The following is a 16080-nucleotide window of genomic DNA, read 5'->3' on the forward strand; positions in this document are numbered from 1 at the left end:
AACGGTGAAATAAATCCGTATTGAATATGTATCGACAAAAGTGATTTATTACAAAAAAAAACAAATATGTTAGAAGGGAAAACCGAACTGGCGAAAGTTTTAAAATCTCTAGTCCATCGATCATCCGGTTTTTCCACGAATAGTCACTTTAACATTCATGTTTAAATATCTTAAGATAATAGGTGGTATATTTTGCTAAGGAAAAATCCCAAATCCCTGTTACCTAACATAACTGCAGGAAATTCCCATTTCTATTTTTAGGCCTCTTTTACAATATTTTTACCATGATTTATTTAATTGTAATGACGCTTTAAAATTTATTTCCTAAGACATTTTCTTAATATCTAAATACTACCTACATCCAACCATCAATTTATGGTCAAAATTTCTCATTCTGTAATTCTCCTCATTGCTACAAAGGCAAGATGAAGATATTGTGCATTGTTAACAAAAATAAAGAGGGCATTGCATTAGTGGTGATTTATATAAATTAACTATTGCTTGAATTGGAATCATATTTGAAAGTTGTTGCATAGCTTAATGAAGAATATGCCAGATTTCAGATTTGAGATCGTAAATGTTTGTTTTTCTTTTATTTTAAAAGTATATTGTGGGTCAGTTCAACCGAGAATAAAGTCAGGGGATCTAGAAATCTGGAAATAAAGATAATTATAACTAATTAGCATTCCGAGTTATTTATTGCATTTTTTCATTACAATTATCTGAATAGCGTCGAGATCTTATCAGGTGTGAAGATTTATTCAGTCATCATAGTCGTTGCCTTACACGAGATTCATTGATCTTTCCTTTGGGCCCATGCTCTTCTCATTGCAACCACTTTCAGCAGATTTTGGCGTCAAGCAAACTCAGAGCAGCACAAATATTCATTTAAAATCATGTCTTTGGTCTGCCGACGTCGAGATTGATACAAAAAATAAGGAAAGTGCTCTAAATTTCATAATAACTTCTGTGAAGAAACTCTATGATGTTGTAGGGTGTTATTCTTGACAGGATTATTTTACACTCCGCATGCCGCAGAAAACTTGGATGGAATACCTTCTTCAGGAGGTACCGATTGAATCCTTAGCCGAAGAATCCACCGCCACCACCACCTCCGAAGGAGGACGAACCGGCCATGGCTGCGCTGCCACTGAATCCGCCTCCGAATCCGCCTCCAGGGAATCCTCCGAATCCACCGCCACCACCGAAAGAGGCGGCCCCGGCCTGAGCCCCGCTACCGCTGAAGCCGCCGCCAAACTGTCTCTTCACGCGAAGGTCTGAAAGACGGTAAGAAAAAATATCGATGTAGTTTCGTTTTAGATTAATACCTGTAATAGCCTATGCTGCTTGATTGTATATACATACCATAAGACTGGTGGTGGTCTCTTTAGATTAACAAATTATCTCAAGTATAACGGGGGGATCGGGTTGGTGTGGCGGCAAGAGTGTTGCCCTAGAGCGGCTAGAGCGGTTTCCCACCCGGTGTGCTCGGGTTCAAATCCTGGCAGTGGCAGAGAATTTTCAGAGACTGCCCGATCCCTGCTTGAATGTTGTGTGGAGGACATTTCAAGCGCAACACTCCGTCCGTCGGATGGGACGTTAAGCCGTGGTCCCCTTGGCGCCTTTCGTTAAGAGCAGGCTAACGCCGACGCCGGGTTTCTCTCCACCCTTCCTTCCACACCCTCCCCTCATGGCGCAAATTACCTCAGCTGTCGGTCGCCTCCTCCAAATACCATACTTTTAAGTATAACGCTTGATTATACTTAGATAAACTTGATTGTACTTAGCAAGTTATATATGTTTTTTTGGATAATTTTGGAAGTCATCTATTTTCTGTCATACATTAAGTGGAAAGTGCGCATAAGCCGTAAGAATTAATAGATAGTTATTTACTTTATAAAATAACATCTTCAAGCGTTCAAATATTCGCTCAGTGAAATGATGTTATTGCTGAAACCTGAATTTAAATAGCTCCGAGAATATGAATTTCAGTGTCATGTTTTTTCGGGTGTCCTCAGCGTACTTGTTATGTGAGTGCGCGTTATACCTGAATATTTGGATACATGCGGATTACAGCCGAATGATCGCTTCCTGCATGCATTCCGCATTATTCATGAGTCGCGTTTTACTTGGGAATTATGGGTAGAAAAATATGAAGCCGAAACATCGAAAATCCATTCAGATAAGCTTTGAAGCAAACATCGCTCTCTCAAGGTCTTCGCAGCTGCCGAAGAAATTACCTTAAATTTCCCCATTAATGAAAGAGTAAATGAAAATATTGTGATCAGACCGATATCAATGGACAACACAAAGCACCTTCAGATGATACGTAATTTTCTTTCGCAGACGTCTTTTTTTCCGGACGTATAACTTTTTCTCACGCTGCCTTCGTCAAATGTTGAGGATTCTAGGAAAATTACACATTCATTGAAAATTTGAAAACTTTTCCTCAATACTTTCCCGGAGATAAAATTTTTCATAACTGTGAGAATAAAAATAAATATGTAAGCTTGAGTTTAAAACAAGTGCCAAGTGAACAAGCAAATAAGACCATTTGAGTGTGCTGTATCCACTTAGGCAGAATGGTATATTATGTTGCTCGATGCTCGTTGCAGAATGGTGATTATGTGGTCAGCCCATTTGAATCGGCAAATGAAGAAAGTGACTTACTTTCAGCCGGCAGAGCCGTGGCTAGGACCACAAGGCACAGCAAGCTGACGGCCTGCTTCATGACTGCGAGACCTGTTTCTCCTCGTTAGCTCTACCCTCGCCGGAATGTGAAGGTTCAAGTGTGTCCAACCATAGGACCACTGCGTTTTATATACGTACACAGTTCCGATGCCTGCCATAACAGTTTTGTAGTTTTGGGGAAGGCCCAGCACATCAGGGGACGAAATCGCCTGGAGTCTTATCCAATGTTGCCCCGGGGGTGGTTCACTGTTTTCACGTGTAAGTCACAGGAGGAAGCAGCGAGTCCTTGGCGTCTAGTGTCACATAGACTTTTCCTCCTTAGCTTGAGATTGAAAGTAATGACTCTCTGAAAATCGTTTTCTCTTGAGGAAAAATTCCCATCGATTGGCTCACAAGAATAGCTCGTTGACAATTTCTAGATGTATCTTTAATGAGGTGGGCTTCGTATATACTCGGTGATTTTGGAAGGTATCTATGGGTTTTCACCAGTGCATTAAACACCAAAATGTGAGGATATCTGTCATTTTGTGGGTTTAAGCTAGTTATTTTTTGTGTTGATGATGCTCCAGTAAAAATATTTGATTAAAATAATCCTTAGATTGCCTTCAAAATGGCTATGTTCCCACTTCTTTGAGGCTGGAAAAACTTTTTTTCATAACCAAATACCCCTCAGATAATTCCAAAGCATGCCACCGGCATTACTTATAGTTGTCTCTAATTCTTAATGGTTTGTTTTAACTCCTCCAAATCGGTTTTTGGTAATCATGCAAGTATTAACTACCGTCTAATGTATACATTTTCAGTATTGACTAGAGTCAATTATTTGAACCTGAGGATGAATTCCCAGTTTATTCAGAGTAATTGCCCAGAGTAATCATCCTAAGTGATCAATTATCGGGTATTTTAAGTACTTTTTGGCTATTATTAAAATAAAGCCGATACCAGAGTCACAGATATCATACCTAAAAACCGGAGTCTTAGGCTGATGGTACAATATTGGAATGCCCTTCTTAAATTTGGTATCATAAGTTTTTTCGTGTTGGCGATTTAAGTGAGTAGTCAAGAGTAATACGAGGGATTTCTGGAGGATTATGCATTAAATAATAACTAATTATTTATCTTGCTATGAATAATAGCAATTTCTTATACAAGGTACTATAAGATTTATTCTATTGTAGCATTTTAAATATAACATACATGATTTTACTCGAGGATTTTTAACACAGGACGTATTTGTAGGCATACAGCTACTATAGAATTCAAGATAAAATTTAAAATACAGGATATAGAGCGCACAATGTGTGTACGTCCAAAAGAATGAATTTTATAGTTTGTAAATGTTGTAACTTTATGTTTTATTAGAAAAGCACGCGTGAAATACGCAATATTTTTCCAAAGAGTAGTGTTGCGTTGAAAGTTGGAAATAAAAAGCCGTTATTTTAATCCCGTTAATTTTATGGAGTTTTAAATTATATAGCTTTATAATTTTAATGTGCCTATGCTCTATTATGTAGAGTAAACCTTTTCTTCATCTTCGAACTGAGGTTTACTCGTAAAAATCTTCTGCGTAAATTAATATCTCTTGCTATTTACACTCTCTCGATAATTTTTTTTCTGGTTGCCCCTTGGTGTGTCTGTCCAGGTGAGTTATTAAGGCTGGACGAAACCTGCTGTGAAAATTGGATTTTTAATGAATTCACCAATTTACAAAAAATACATCCCTATTTGTTATTCTTAACCATATTTTGGCAGGAGACGGCTTAATTTTCTTCATTCAATGTGTGTTCGCAGTTATAAATTTCTCCCCTCACAGCTTCTAGACAGCCTATCTCAGACCGGGTTCACGGACTTGTATGACTTATTCATGCCCTCGGGACTTTGGAATTGCAGTTTATTTGTGTACTCAGCCGGGTGTAGATCGCAGCGTTAGCGTATGTGAAATAGCGATAAATTTCGCTTGCTATCCAAAATAATCATCTTTAGTGGAGCAAGGTGGAAACATTGTTTTTAATCAACAAAAGCTTACCCAACCGTGTCCTTGCATTTTTGTTATTGCAGTTAAGAAAATATTTTATTTATTTCTAAGTGGCTCTTTTTCAATGAGCGAATTAGTGGTCTACATATTGGAAACGATTAACTAAGGTGTTATAATCGGAATAAAACATCCACTAGAGAAATGTGAATGTAAAATATTATAAATTACACATAGCCATTAAGTCGTACTTTATTAATAATTGTGAAAAATTCTATTAGGAAATGTTTGCTGCAACTTTTCTCATTGTAGTTAAATTTCTTGAATAAAAACCATCGAAATGTGTTGATGCTGAAGGAGCATTTAGCTGATTAAGGTGTAACTTTTGTCTAATCTTGTCACGGCAGTAAAATGCAGCTTGTCAGCCACAGATATTTGAATGGAAAATGGATTAGTATTAATAAGGACATTGTGCTTTACGGGTTCAATTGAGATACAAAATTAATCGCATTTAAAACTGATCTCTGTACCTATAGTTATTGGTATGTGGTTATACTTAACGGATTTCTTACCGAATAGGCGCTATTGAAATTACTATTTGTATTTATAACCATTCAATATTATTAGACTTAGCTGGTTATGGCAAAGTGAAAGTAAAGCGAACATTTTTGAGGAAAAAGAAAAATATTGAATCACGAAGACGCTTCAGTATCTAAAGAAATTTTTTATGACAAATTGAATGCCAACGAGAGCGAAAACGATAAAGTATTTCGGAATTATTTCATTTAATGTTTTACAGAAAGCAGCTCGCAGTGGCCTTTACACCCAGTAACCCAGCAATAAAGAATTTTAAAAGCTCGAGTACCCACGTCCTAGATAGAGATAACTGGTAACTTACTTAACTTCGATCGAACTTGCGATCTTCCGGATCAGCAGGCGGGGATTTTATCCAGCCGTCACCGAGGTTTGTAAGATAATTGTATATATTAGATCTTTTTTGTTTAACTTTGATTATGATGTTTCGCTTTTACTATTTTTTGACGTAATTTCAATATGAAATTTCGTCGCCTTGGAAATCAATTTGATGAAATTCGAAACATTGACAGAATAGGGGACAATATGTATTTTATTGGAGATTAATTCGTATTGAATTTTATATTTCGTATAAACAGTTGTCTAGAAAGTCACTATTGATAATTACCCTTTGATTTTATCCCTAAACTTCGTATTTATTCCGGCCACTGAATGGGACGTGAATGTGCTCCGTCAACATCCTCATTGCGGAGACCCTTTCCCGGCACCCTTGCGTTTCTCGGGCCGATAGTCCCCGGCAATTCCCTGGCCTCCCATCCCACTGTCTCTCGCACTGGGCCAAATCTGCCGATGACGGCACGCGGCACTTATGTTTAAGGCCGCCAACAAGCCAAGGTCCCCCCTCCTTCTCATTCTAACCCACCCCCTCTCTCCCTCCCTTGCTTCCTTTTAGTTTTGCTCCACTACCACCACCACCCTCCCCAGGCATGACTCTCTCTCAGTCGACTTATCTCGCGCTTATTCATTCTAACCCCCTCTCTCCATCCTTTTTGCCAAAGATCCACCCCCATCCACTACCCCGCACATCTCCAACCCCTGGAGCATGTCTCTCATAGTGCGTAGTGGGCTGAAATTGAATTTTAAAAAACCTGGCCAAAACACTCTGTAGTCAGAGTTATTTGTAAGTGATTTCAAATTTGACATAGTATGTATCTTTATCGTTTCAGGTATTTAAATAAAGGTGACTTACCAAATAATTTGATAATGGTCGAGGCGATAGTTAAAAATGTAAAAGCAGCGCGCGGACGACATACATATTGATTCAAGTTTATCTTAACATACACAGGAATAAGTGGGAGGATAAGATTTCATGTATTAGTTAAAAAATAAAGTCATTCAATAATGGAAAATAAGTTGTCATAATTGAAACATTAATGTGTTCACCCTAGCCGGTCTCTTTGAGCAACCTGGGTAAATTACCACCATTCAGGACATAGGTGTTTGTGATAGTATATTGTTGGTTGTTAATAACGCAGTGTTATAGAGTCCTAAAAAGCACCGTTTTAAGGTAGATGAAGCAAAAAAATAATAGCTGGAAGTTTTAAACATGAATTTTCTATCAGAGCACAAATGTGCTCTGTCGGGAAATATTTACTTTATTTTACCATCATTTTTGCGACTTCTTCCCTAATGTATCTTAAATTTTTTAAGATGAATGAATCCTATATTAATTCGACAGTGACAATTTAATATCTTTAGCTTTAATGGAGAGAAAAATAATATTCCATTTCCGTTGTAATTATATTTCGCCACCCGAATTTCTATAGGCGAATCGTATAATCAAAGCATTAATTTCATCACAGGCGGTACTGATATTTATCCGCAGTGTAGCCTGACAGATCATATCATAATGTCATTGCCCTTTCAAAAGCTAATGCAATAATACATTCTTGTCATAAACCTGGCTATTTGTCGCATCCAAGGTTATGCAAAGCATTTTCCACATTACTGCGCATCTTCCTGTACGTATCTTTCTTTCCCCACTGCTCCCATTATTGAGTCACTCACATTGGATTGTTTGTCCCACGGCATTTTCGCCAGCGACTATCAACGTCTCTCTCGCGAGGCCTCTCACAGTCTACTCGTCGTATACACGCCACAGCCGAAAACAAAGAATGAATCATTTGTGCCGACACTGCAGTCGGGGCAATATTTCAGTCGCGAAAATGTTGACCTCTTGGCTGCGCAAAGAACGAGACACGTTTTTTTCCTTCAACTCAAGCCCCTAAGCGCCATGGAGGACTCTCGCCCTGTCAGACGTGGTGTGTATTCAGTTGTTTAATCTGTCAAGCCTCTCGGAATATCGTATGTCACCACGCCCCTACTCAATAACAAAACCTTTCCATCTTTGTGTCAAATTGATAGCCATTGTGTATTATATTTTATGATTTTTTCATCATAGAATTTTCTCTCTCTAGAATTTTTAGTGTGTTTACCGCCCACTTCTTTCTGAAACAAAGAATGTACTGTTCGGAAAATACTTCTCTTGTGGTGACAGCTTGGAAAAATATCTTTTGAAATCATAAACTAAATTTTCACTATATCGTATCTCTTGGAGTAGTGGCTCGTTGTTCCCACGAAACTGATATTTTTGAAGCAACAATGCTAACGTATCGAAAAGAGGGTGGGTTTTGAAATAAAATTTATTTCATTCTAGACTATAGGGTTTTAGAGTTTTCTTACTATTGCATGTTTTTGTGATTGCTTTGTGTTCAATCAAATGAAAGCAAGTATTCCAGTAGTAAATGAGGTAGGCCAATGTAATTGTGTGTTGCTAGAGTTTGTTTACTGGGAAAAACAGGGTTATCGACAGAGAGCCACTGAAGGAAAGAGTAATTTCATATTTCCTCGGTTGGTGTGATTGTTGATCGTGCTAATGCTTTGACACTAATGTATTCCTAAAAAGCAAAAATGAATATCAATCTGGTGTTTGATCTCCTAAGGACTGCCTTGAAAAAATAATTCGAATGAATTTTAGCCTTTTCAGAGTAGTTGCGCTGCGTAGTGATGTCTTTTATCAGGAAGTACAGACTACTACAGCCTTTAATGCCACAAATAGCCTGATTTATGCCAAGTTCAGCACTGAATCTTTAACATCAGCTTTTGATACGGCTATGGAAATAATGCAACGCATAGCCTTCTATAAGATTCTTCCTGTTTTACGACTAATTACTCGTTTAAAAATGACATTGCTATCTTGAATTTATCAGAGGTTATAGAGTAAACTTGACCATTTTTATCTACGCCTCAACTGCTATTATTTGAATCTGACAAAATAATACGAATATATTTTCCTATATACTTACTGATTAAAAGCTAATGGCTAGGGTTTGCTCTGAGTATACTTAATATACTCTGAATATTTGAAGATGATAGCTTGAGTGTTGCGCTATACGAAGGAGGGACCCAAAAATAACCGGACAGAAATCGCTGCTCATGTACCTCTTATATTTTGGACTTCTCCCATTATATGGGTGTTATTTCATCATTTTTGAGTCAGTAAGCGAAACGGCGAGGATTTAGACAGTTGTAGCAACCTCCAGTGACAGTTTACATTCGAAGAATGTTTTGATCCTTTCGATTTTTGAAATGGCTGATATTCGAGAACAGCGTGCAGCGTTGAAAATTTGTTCTCTGCTCGGTAAATTTTTGCCGGATACGGTTAATCTTTTGTCTGCAGCTTATAAAGAACACACTTTAAAAAGTACTGAAGTGCACGAGTGGTATTCGGAATTCAAACGCGGAAACATGTCGATCGAAGACATTCAACGCCCGGGCCGGCCTTCCAGGTCCAGAACTGATGAAAATATGTAAACAATTGGGCTCTTGTGCACGAAGGTGAGAAGCGTACCATTCACGAACTCCCTGAACAATTTGGTCTATCTTTTTGTTCATTGCAGTGAATTTAAGCAGAAGATTATCAAATGAGACGAATCGTGGCGAAATTCATCCATGCATGACACTGCTAACTCACCTACGTTACTCTCTAGATCTCGCACCTTATGATTCCCGTTTGTTCCCCCGGATGTAAATTGTGATGACAGGGAAATATTTTCGTCGCCATACGGAGGTTAAAATGGAATCGAAGGGAGTCCTACAAAGCATCAGAAACAACGAGTACCAAAGGTGTTTCGCGCTGTGGAGGAAACATTTTTACCGATGTATCAGTTGAAATGGAGAGTACTTCGAAGGTGACCAGCGTTTGTATCATAAAAAATGAAAATTTGAATTTTTTAAAAATTGTGCCTGGTTATTTTAGGGTCCTCCTTCGTATAGTACTCCCGCTGACTGCCGACTGATATAGTAGGAGTGATGCGTTCATTCAATGAAGAACGGCTAGCAGCAAAGGAGGGTGCATTTTTGGCCCTTACGTTTAATTGTTAGGGTTAAATGCTCCTGAAACTTTAAACGTTAATGATATTGGTTTGAAAAATGCTAACAGCTTACTTTTTATTTCATTTTGTGCGATTTTCTTTAGTTGTGCTGTATCTGGGACGGATTGGTGTCCAGAAAATCTCTCATCACCTCAATTCTGACAAGCTGTGAAAGATATCTTAGTATAATATATATTTGTAGGCTTCTATTAGTGGCATTCATCAGTCGTTCAATTATTCAAGTTCATTCATTCAAGTATTCAAATGAGGTATCGGTTAAATTTAGAATGGTGTGCCACATTCAGGACTGAGACTATAGACAACTTGAAAGGCTACGAAGTAATTCATTTTTACCAAATAAGTATTCATCTTTCATATTGAACCAGTGGTGGTTTTAAAAATGGATTGGGGGGGCTGTAGCTCCCCCCTTGGGTATCCAATTTACACAATGTAAAATGGTAATATTTTTCAGTTGCCGAATAGATACAGCAGAGGAGAGCCGTGTAGCCCCCCCATTTTCCCTATCCTGGATCCGCTGCTATATTGAACATTGCGTAGTTCATGGCCTAACATGGTAGCTCTTATTTTGACTAGTACACTAATGCCGATGTATTTATCATTGATGGAGACAATGAAGTGAAATGAGGAGTTAACTTTCATTACTAAATATTATCTCCAGTAATGTACTTTCAGGTGAAAATTTCAAGCCAATGTCTACTGCAGATGTTACAAAAGCTATGCAGTATCCCTGCGTAGCCACGGTTAGCCGTGAAACTATAGTTGAATTTAAATTTGTGACGGTTGAATTTGTTTCATCGTCCGAAGGTCCGGACCGGCCTTCCAGGTCCAGAACTGATGAAAATGTGTAAACAATTGGACTCTTGTGCACGAAGGTAAGAAGCGTACCATTTACGAACTCCCTGAACAATTTGGTCTTTCTTTTTGTTCATTGTAGTGAATTTAAGCAGAAGATTAGCAAATGAGACGTTTCTTCCACTGCGCGAAACACCTTTGGTACTCGTCGTTTCTGATGCTTTGCAGGACCGCCTTCGATTCCATTTTAACCTCCGTAATGCGACGAAAATATTTCCCTGTCATCACAATTTACATCCGGGGGAACAAACGGAAATCATAAGGTGCGAGGACTAGAGAGTAAGGAGGGTGAGAAAGCAGTGTCATGCAATTTTTTTTACCAAAAACTCAAGTCGCGGCAAGCAGAAACACGTACATAGCTAGTCAAACTAAATGTCAGATCTTGTCAAAAAGCGTAGGAGTATCTGCTCTTTAGGTCTTAATATCCGGGCTTCTACGTTCTACTGGTGATTCAAACGCATAGTATTACTTTTAGCAGTCTTGGCATCTAGCAATTTATAACTTTCCCATTTGAAACCTTGAGTTAGACCAAAGACACATTCAAGCTTCATTTCCCCTTCCATTCATGCTGATACTTTTATGACTTCTTATCTCGATACGCGAACATGATCGTTAAAAATTCCCCTTGCTATTGATTTCTTGCTAGATGAGGGTAAAGGCTTGTACGTTGATTGCATGCGTGGAATTAACTCCGACCTGTCTGATGAGTCCTTAAGGCGAAGGATAATGTGAAACGGGTGCGTTTTGAATGGAGCAGTAAATTATGACCATAATTGATCGTGAGACACGGAGTAGGCTAACGCGTAGTTTCAATTCGGGGGCAAGAAATCATCTTAAAGCGGGCATTATTCATAGTTCTTGTGAGTGGGTGGACTAGGTAATCGATACTCGATATTTCAAAGAATCGACTGCCTCTGCATTCAAGAAATGGGCACAGTACGAGAGAGGAGGGTGCATTTCAAAGAAGTTGGGGTGCTGCTCGTAGTATTTCATGCATCAGCTACCTTTTTCTTGGGGAATAGTCATAGTATTAGTGTATAGAATAGAGAGCATAGAATAGTTTTAGTCCTTGGGGAATGAATCAGGTATATTGTTTAACTTGTGACTTTACATTTTTATTTACTTTCCCACTCACATAATTAGCTTAAACGTATCAATATAAAGATGAAAATAAGAAAAAAGGTTAAAATACTGGTTTTTATAGTTATTTACAAGGTGTTCTATGTAAATTTTAATAATTCGATTCATTCAATTTCAGTTGAATAATTTATATTGGTGTCATGTCATTGAATGAAATTTATAAATTTTCCCGCGATAGAGTTCCGTCTTCATGTAGTTTTATGAATGTTTTGAAAAGTTATTCAAACAATATTCTAAATCGCAATGTTTAAAATATGTTTTGGGCATTTCGATATCTCCACAGCACAAGCGCTCAACAATCGCCCAGCGAATCAAATCCGCTCATCAAGGAGCCCAATAATACGAATACGCTCAGGTGGCAGTAGCCGAGGCATAAACGCTCATCACCAATTCTCCCAGCTTCGAAGGTGAGCGTCTGTGCTCCGGCTACTGCCAGCATGGGCGCTCCAGCGAGGAGCAAGGGGGGGCTGCTGCCCCCCCCCCTTTAGAAGCAAAAATCGCAAAAGTCTTTAAGCAAAATCAGTACTGAATTGAAACGAAAGTATTCAACAAATTTACTTTAAACCCACGAAAAATGATACGTGTTAGTATAAGATAAGTAATTAAAATGAAACAATTTTTTTCAAGGAACTAATCTCATAAACTAATAAAACGCTCTTATAATTTTCTTAAAATTTTGGTTTCATTCACCTTTTCCTTGCTAAAATGTCACAACTTGGCTACTCCCCCCTAGATCATGGCTTTCCCCTCTAGTTATGATCCTGGGTATGCCCTTGACTGCAAGCTGAGTGAATTCGTATTGTTCGGCTCCTATATGAGTGGATTTGATTCGGCGGGTGATTGTTGAGCGCTTGTGCAGTGGAGGTATCGATTTACGCATTTGTTACAGTTTCCATATGTTCTCCTGTAGCATAAATTAAGCTTTAATCTTAATTTAATTGAAATTATTTAGTAGAATTATTGTATAGTTAAGATCGACTTCATGTGTGTATTAGATAATTCATTTGAAGTTTTAATCATGATGACGGAGTTTTTTTTCGGTAGAAGTTATTTTTAAACGAAGGGTCTTACTACACAGCGTTATGAAAGTAGCAAATTTATATACCAATTTTTAAATAAATGTTAGCAGTAGCTTCATGCTGCCCATTCAATCTATGTAAAAAAATAAACGTCACCGAAGGTTGTTAAAACTAATGCTACTGTAAGAGAAAGGAATTACCGCGATGCAAACACTAGTTCAGCCTCGGTTTTCCAATAAAATTGGGCTTCTGTACGGGCGTTCCTCCCATTCATTCCAATAATTTTTTTAGAGCTGGCTGACTATGATTGGTTTAGAATATAGTGTACAGTCGTGGTATTTTTCTTCCATATCATAATTACACGCTCTCATTACCTGGGAATCTATGTTTCCTGTATGTTTTTTAAAAACTGTATTCGGTATTTGCTCTGACTCCTTACCCAGGGACATAAAAAGAAAACACAACAAGACATGCCTTTCGCTAGAATTTTAAATATATTTTCCTCAAATGATACAGCATACTCAACATCGAAGATATGTCAACAGATTTTGGGATGAATTCCACAGAGATGAATGCGGTCAATTCGCAAATTCAACATATTATTCATATATTACTAGGCAATATTAATGAAACTTTTCCGTTAATTTTTGTATTGATTTTTTAAAAACTTTTGTATTGTATGCCTCCTCATTCTAAAAGTGCACATAATTTTAATATCAAAACAGTAGTAATTACTCCAGCACATCGTGACTAAACGTAATGAAAACTTAATGCACGCCATAAAATGTTACTGGGGATGTTACTTTCGATGAAATGAACACGCAAGTAACCGAAATCTTGAAGAAAGTGGAAAGAACGATTTATAGTCCGTTATGGTATATAATGGAAATATTCCGATATTAAACAATGAGGAAACAATTGAAAAAAATAACACAAAATGAACTGGGTGGCATATGTAAAAGTAGGCTTAGATCAGGGCACACCTTCCTAGGGAAATTCAAAGTGTTGAAACTTAATGATGATGAAGTGGGAACAGCACGTTGCGACGGTCTCAAGAAAATGCTACGGAAGAGAGCTGTAACTACTCTCTGACATGGAAAAAAACTGTGCCGGAATATCACGGTGTGCAGAATCATGTACACGTCTAGCCCGTCCCATATGTTTTCTAGGCGAAAGAAAACACGACCGGCAAAGGGTAAGCGTTGCGAAGAGTGGGGGAAATATTTGCATGAACTTGAAAGTCCATGCAAGCCAGTGCTTGCTCAGCTTGCTTTCGAGTTTCTTGCTGGCGCTGCTCTAGATAACGGAAACTCGAGGAAGAATAATAGTTTCCGACTCGAGGGACGAGGCGTGCTATTCAGCAGAGTTAAATGCTCGGTCGTTAAGAGCCAGTTTTCTACGCCTACAACCACCGCGTTGCGATGCGATCTTGCCATTATAAATTTGGAGTGAGCAACCTGGTTAGTAAAATTCACGGTGAGAATGGAGAGCAGTTCATATTTTCTCGAGGATCTGTGTTGTGCTGTGAAGGTTGCACAGGTCCTGGAAAGAATTAAGATTAAAGAAAAGAAAAGTTTAAAGAAAATTGGTGGAGATGAACGCTGGAATGTGGTAATTTTGATTGCTTTAGTTATCCCTCGCTTGCAGAATGTGTATTTAGTATATGTTGGTTTCAAATGCATTTTGATGCCGAATCTAAACTTTTGTTTTGTTTCAACATAAAGTATTTATTATTTATGTTATTGTACTTTATTGAGTGCTTTTTAAAGAACTTTTTTCTCGTTTTTCATAATCAATAGATTATTTTATCGGTGTAAACTAATTTTATTTTAATTAATAACTATATCGGATACTTTTTTAATACTTGTAACATTGAAATTTATCAAAAGTAAAATTAGTCCTTTAAGAAAAGAATATTTTATTCATTGACGCGAGTCTTATCTCTTATCGTTTTCAATAGTGTATTTTCAAATGCCCCTTTTAAACTTTCATGTATTCTGAACTTATGTTTTATGGAATTAGAGAATGGAATTATTAGAAATAGTAAACAATAATGTCCTACACTTGAGAATCATCTACGTGATAAAGGTGATTTTGAGACGAATGTTTAAAAATGGACAAATAGTATTATTTGCATCAACAACGCGACATGCAACCAATCTGAGTAATCTTTTGAAGAGGTGTCCTGACTTTCGTAAAATAATGGCCTCTCAAAGCGACGTTAGCTAGTGCATATCATATTTATCGTCATACTGTGGCTAGATCTTTTATAGAAAGTAGGTGTTACTTCGCATTTAATTGTATTTGTTATTTTCTTTATCAAAGTAGATATAAACGGAATGTTTTTAAGGTGTACTTGGAATTTCAGACTAATTGTTTTTACGCAGTACAATTTTCTCATACGAGTAAATGTTTGCGTTACTATCTTATGTTTTCTACTGTTATTCCAAATTGCTAAAAATTCTGCTTTTAATTTAAAAATTATTCATCAATAATTGAAAATAATTATTTTCATAAACCTGAAGGTATATCACTAAAAAATTGAAAACTAACTGATACATTAATTACCTCAGAAAATAATGCCTTTCTGTACACAGTTTTGTATAAGCTGGTTAATTTAAGGTATCGTTAACGTGTATTTTGTTTAATTTTAGAATGCCAGGTTGAGGAGATATCCCTCCCGGTGTTCTACCGCTGTAAAACTTAACTTGCTGAGTTAAAATGTTATGCTGATGCCAATAAAACCTCTACTTTAGACTTTATATATAATGCCAAACGCGAAAAATTTTATTAACGCCTAGTTATTATTCTATGGTACATGTATATTGAGACTTCGAAATGAATTTAGGAGAATAGCCTGAAGCCTGCATTGAGCCAATTTACTCCTAAATAAAAGAGAACTTGATGCGGTTGAATGGGTCATCCTTGCTATTAGAGTAGGTGGGTGTACCAGTCTTGAAAACTCATTATCCACTTTCGCAAAGCAAGATGATTTATTTCTGAAGATCAGATGGGAGAAGACTCCGAAGGCGGCTTAGAAGTTTTACAAGGGCGTGGCTAACTTCATTTCGGATTAAACTCTATATCAGATGGACTTGGCGCCGCCTTTGCGTACCTCTTTGAATCCAAAGATAATTGCTTTCTTTCAGGCATCTTCACTTAGTCTACGAAGTATCTCCCTCGAGTCCTATTTATTGCTCGTTACGATCCTGTAAAATATGCCCCATTTACTCTTAAACTTGTCCTTATTAGGTTCTTATAGAATATTCCCATATCTAGGCTGAAATAGAGAGTGCACCAGCCATGTAAGGAAATGTACCGTGTCCATGACTACTGCTATGAACTGCTCTAGAAAATTGAACATTATTTTAAATTCTGAAAGAAACTGAAACTAAATAATTTCAGAAAATATATTCAG

General features: G+C 37.4%; 1 protein-coding gene across 1 annotated transcript; it reads right to left on the bottom strand.

The window, feature by feature from the left end:
* Positions 1–679: 679 nt before the first annotated feature.
* On the bottom strand, positions 680–2797 carry LOC124153854 (glycine-rich protein 5-like). The gene is made up of 2 exons (XM_046527236.1): positions 2671–2797; positions 680–1277 (listed from the first exon to the last, which is right to left on the bottom strand). The coding sequence occupies exons 1-2, from the start codon at positions 2729–2731 to the stop codon at positions 1084–1086; spliced, it is 255 nt and encodes an 84-aa protein (XP_046383192.1). The 5' UTR covers positions 2732–2797; the 3' UTR covers positions 680–1083.
* Positions 2798–16080: the final 13283 nt, after the last annotated feature.

Source organism: Ischnura elegans, chromosome 2, assembly GCF_921293095.1.
Source record: "Ischnura elegans chromosome 2, ioIscEleg1.1, whole genome shotgun sequence".
NCBI lineage: Eukaryota > Metazoa > Arthropoda > Insecta > Odonata > Coenagrionidae > Ischnura > Ischnura elegans.

Coding starts and splice junctions, on each gene's coding strand:
- LOC124153854 (XM_046527236.1), bottom strand. CDS start 2,731: ATGAAGCAGGCCGTCAGCTTGCTGTGCCTTGTGGTCCTAGCCACGGCT. Junction 1,278..2,670: donor CACGGCTCTGCCGGCTGAAA/GTAAGTCACTTT, acceptor ACCGTCTTTCAG/ACCTTCGCGTGAAGAGACAG.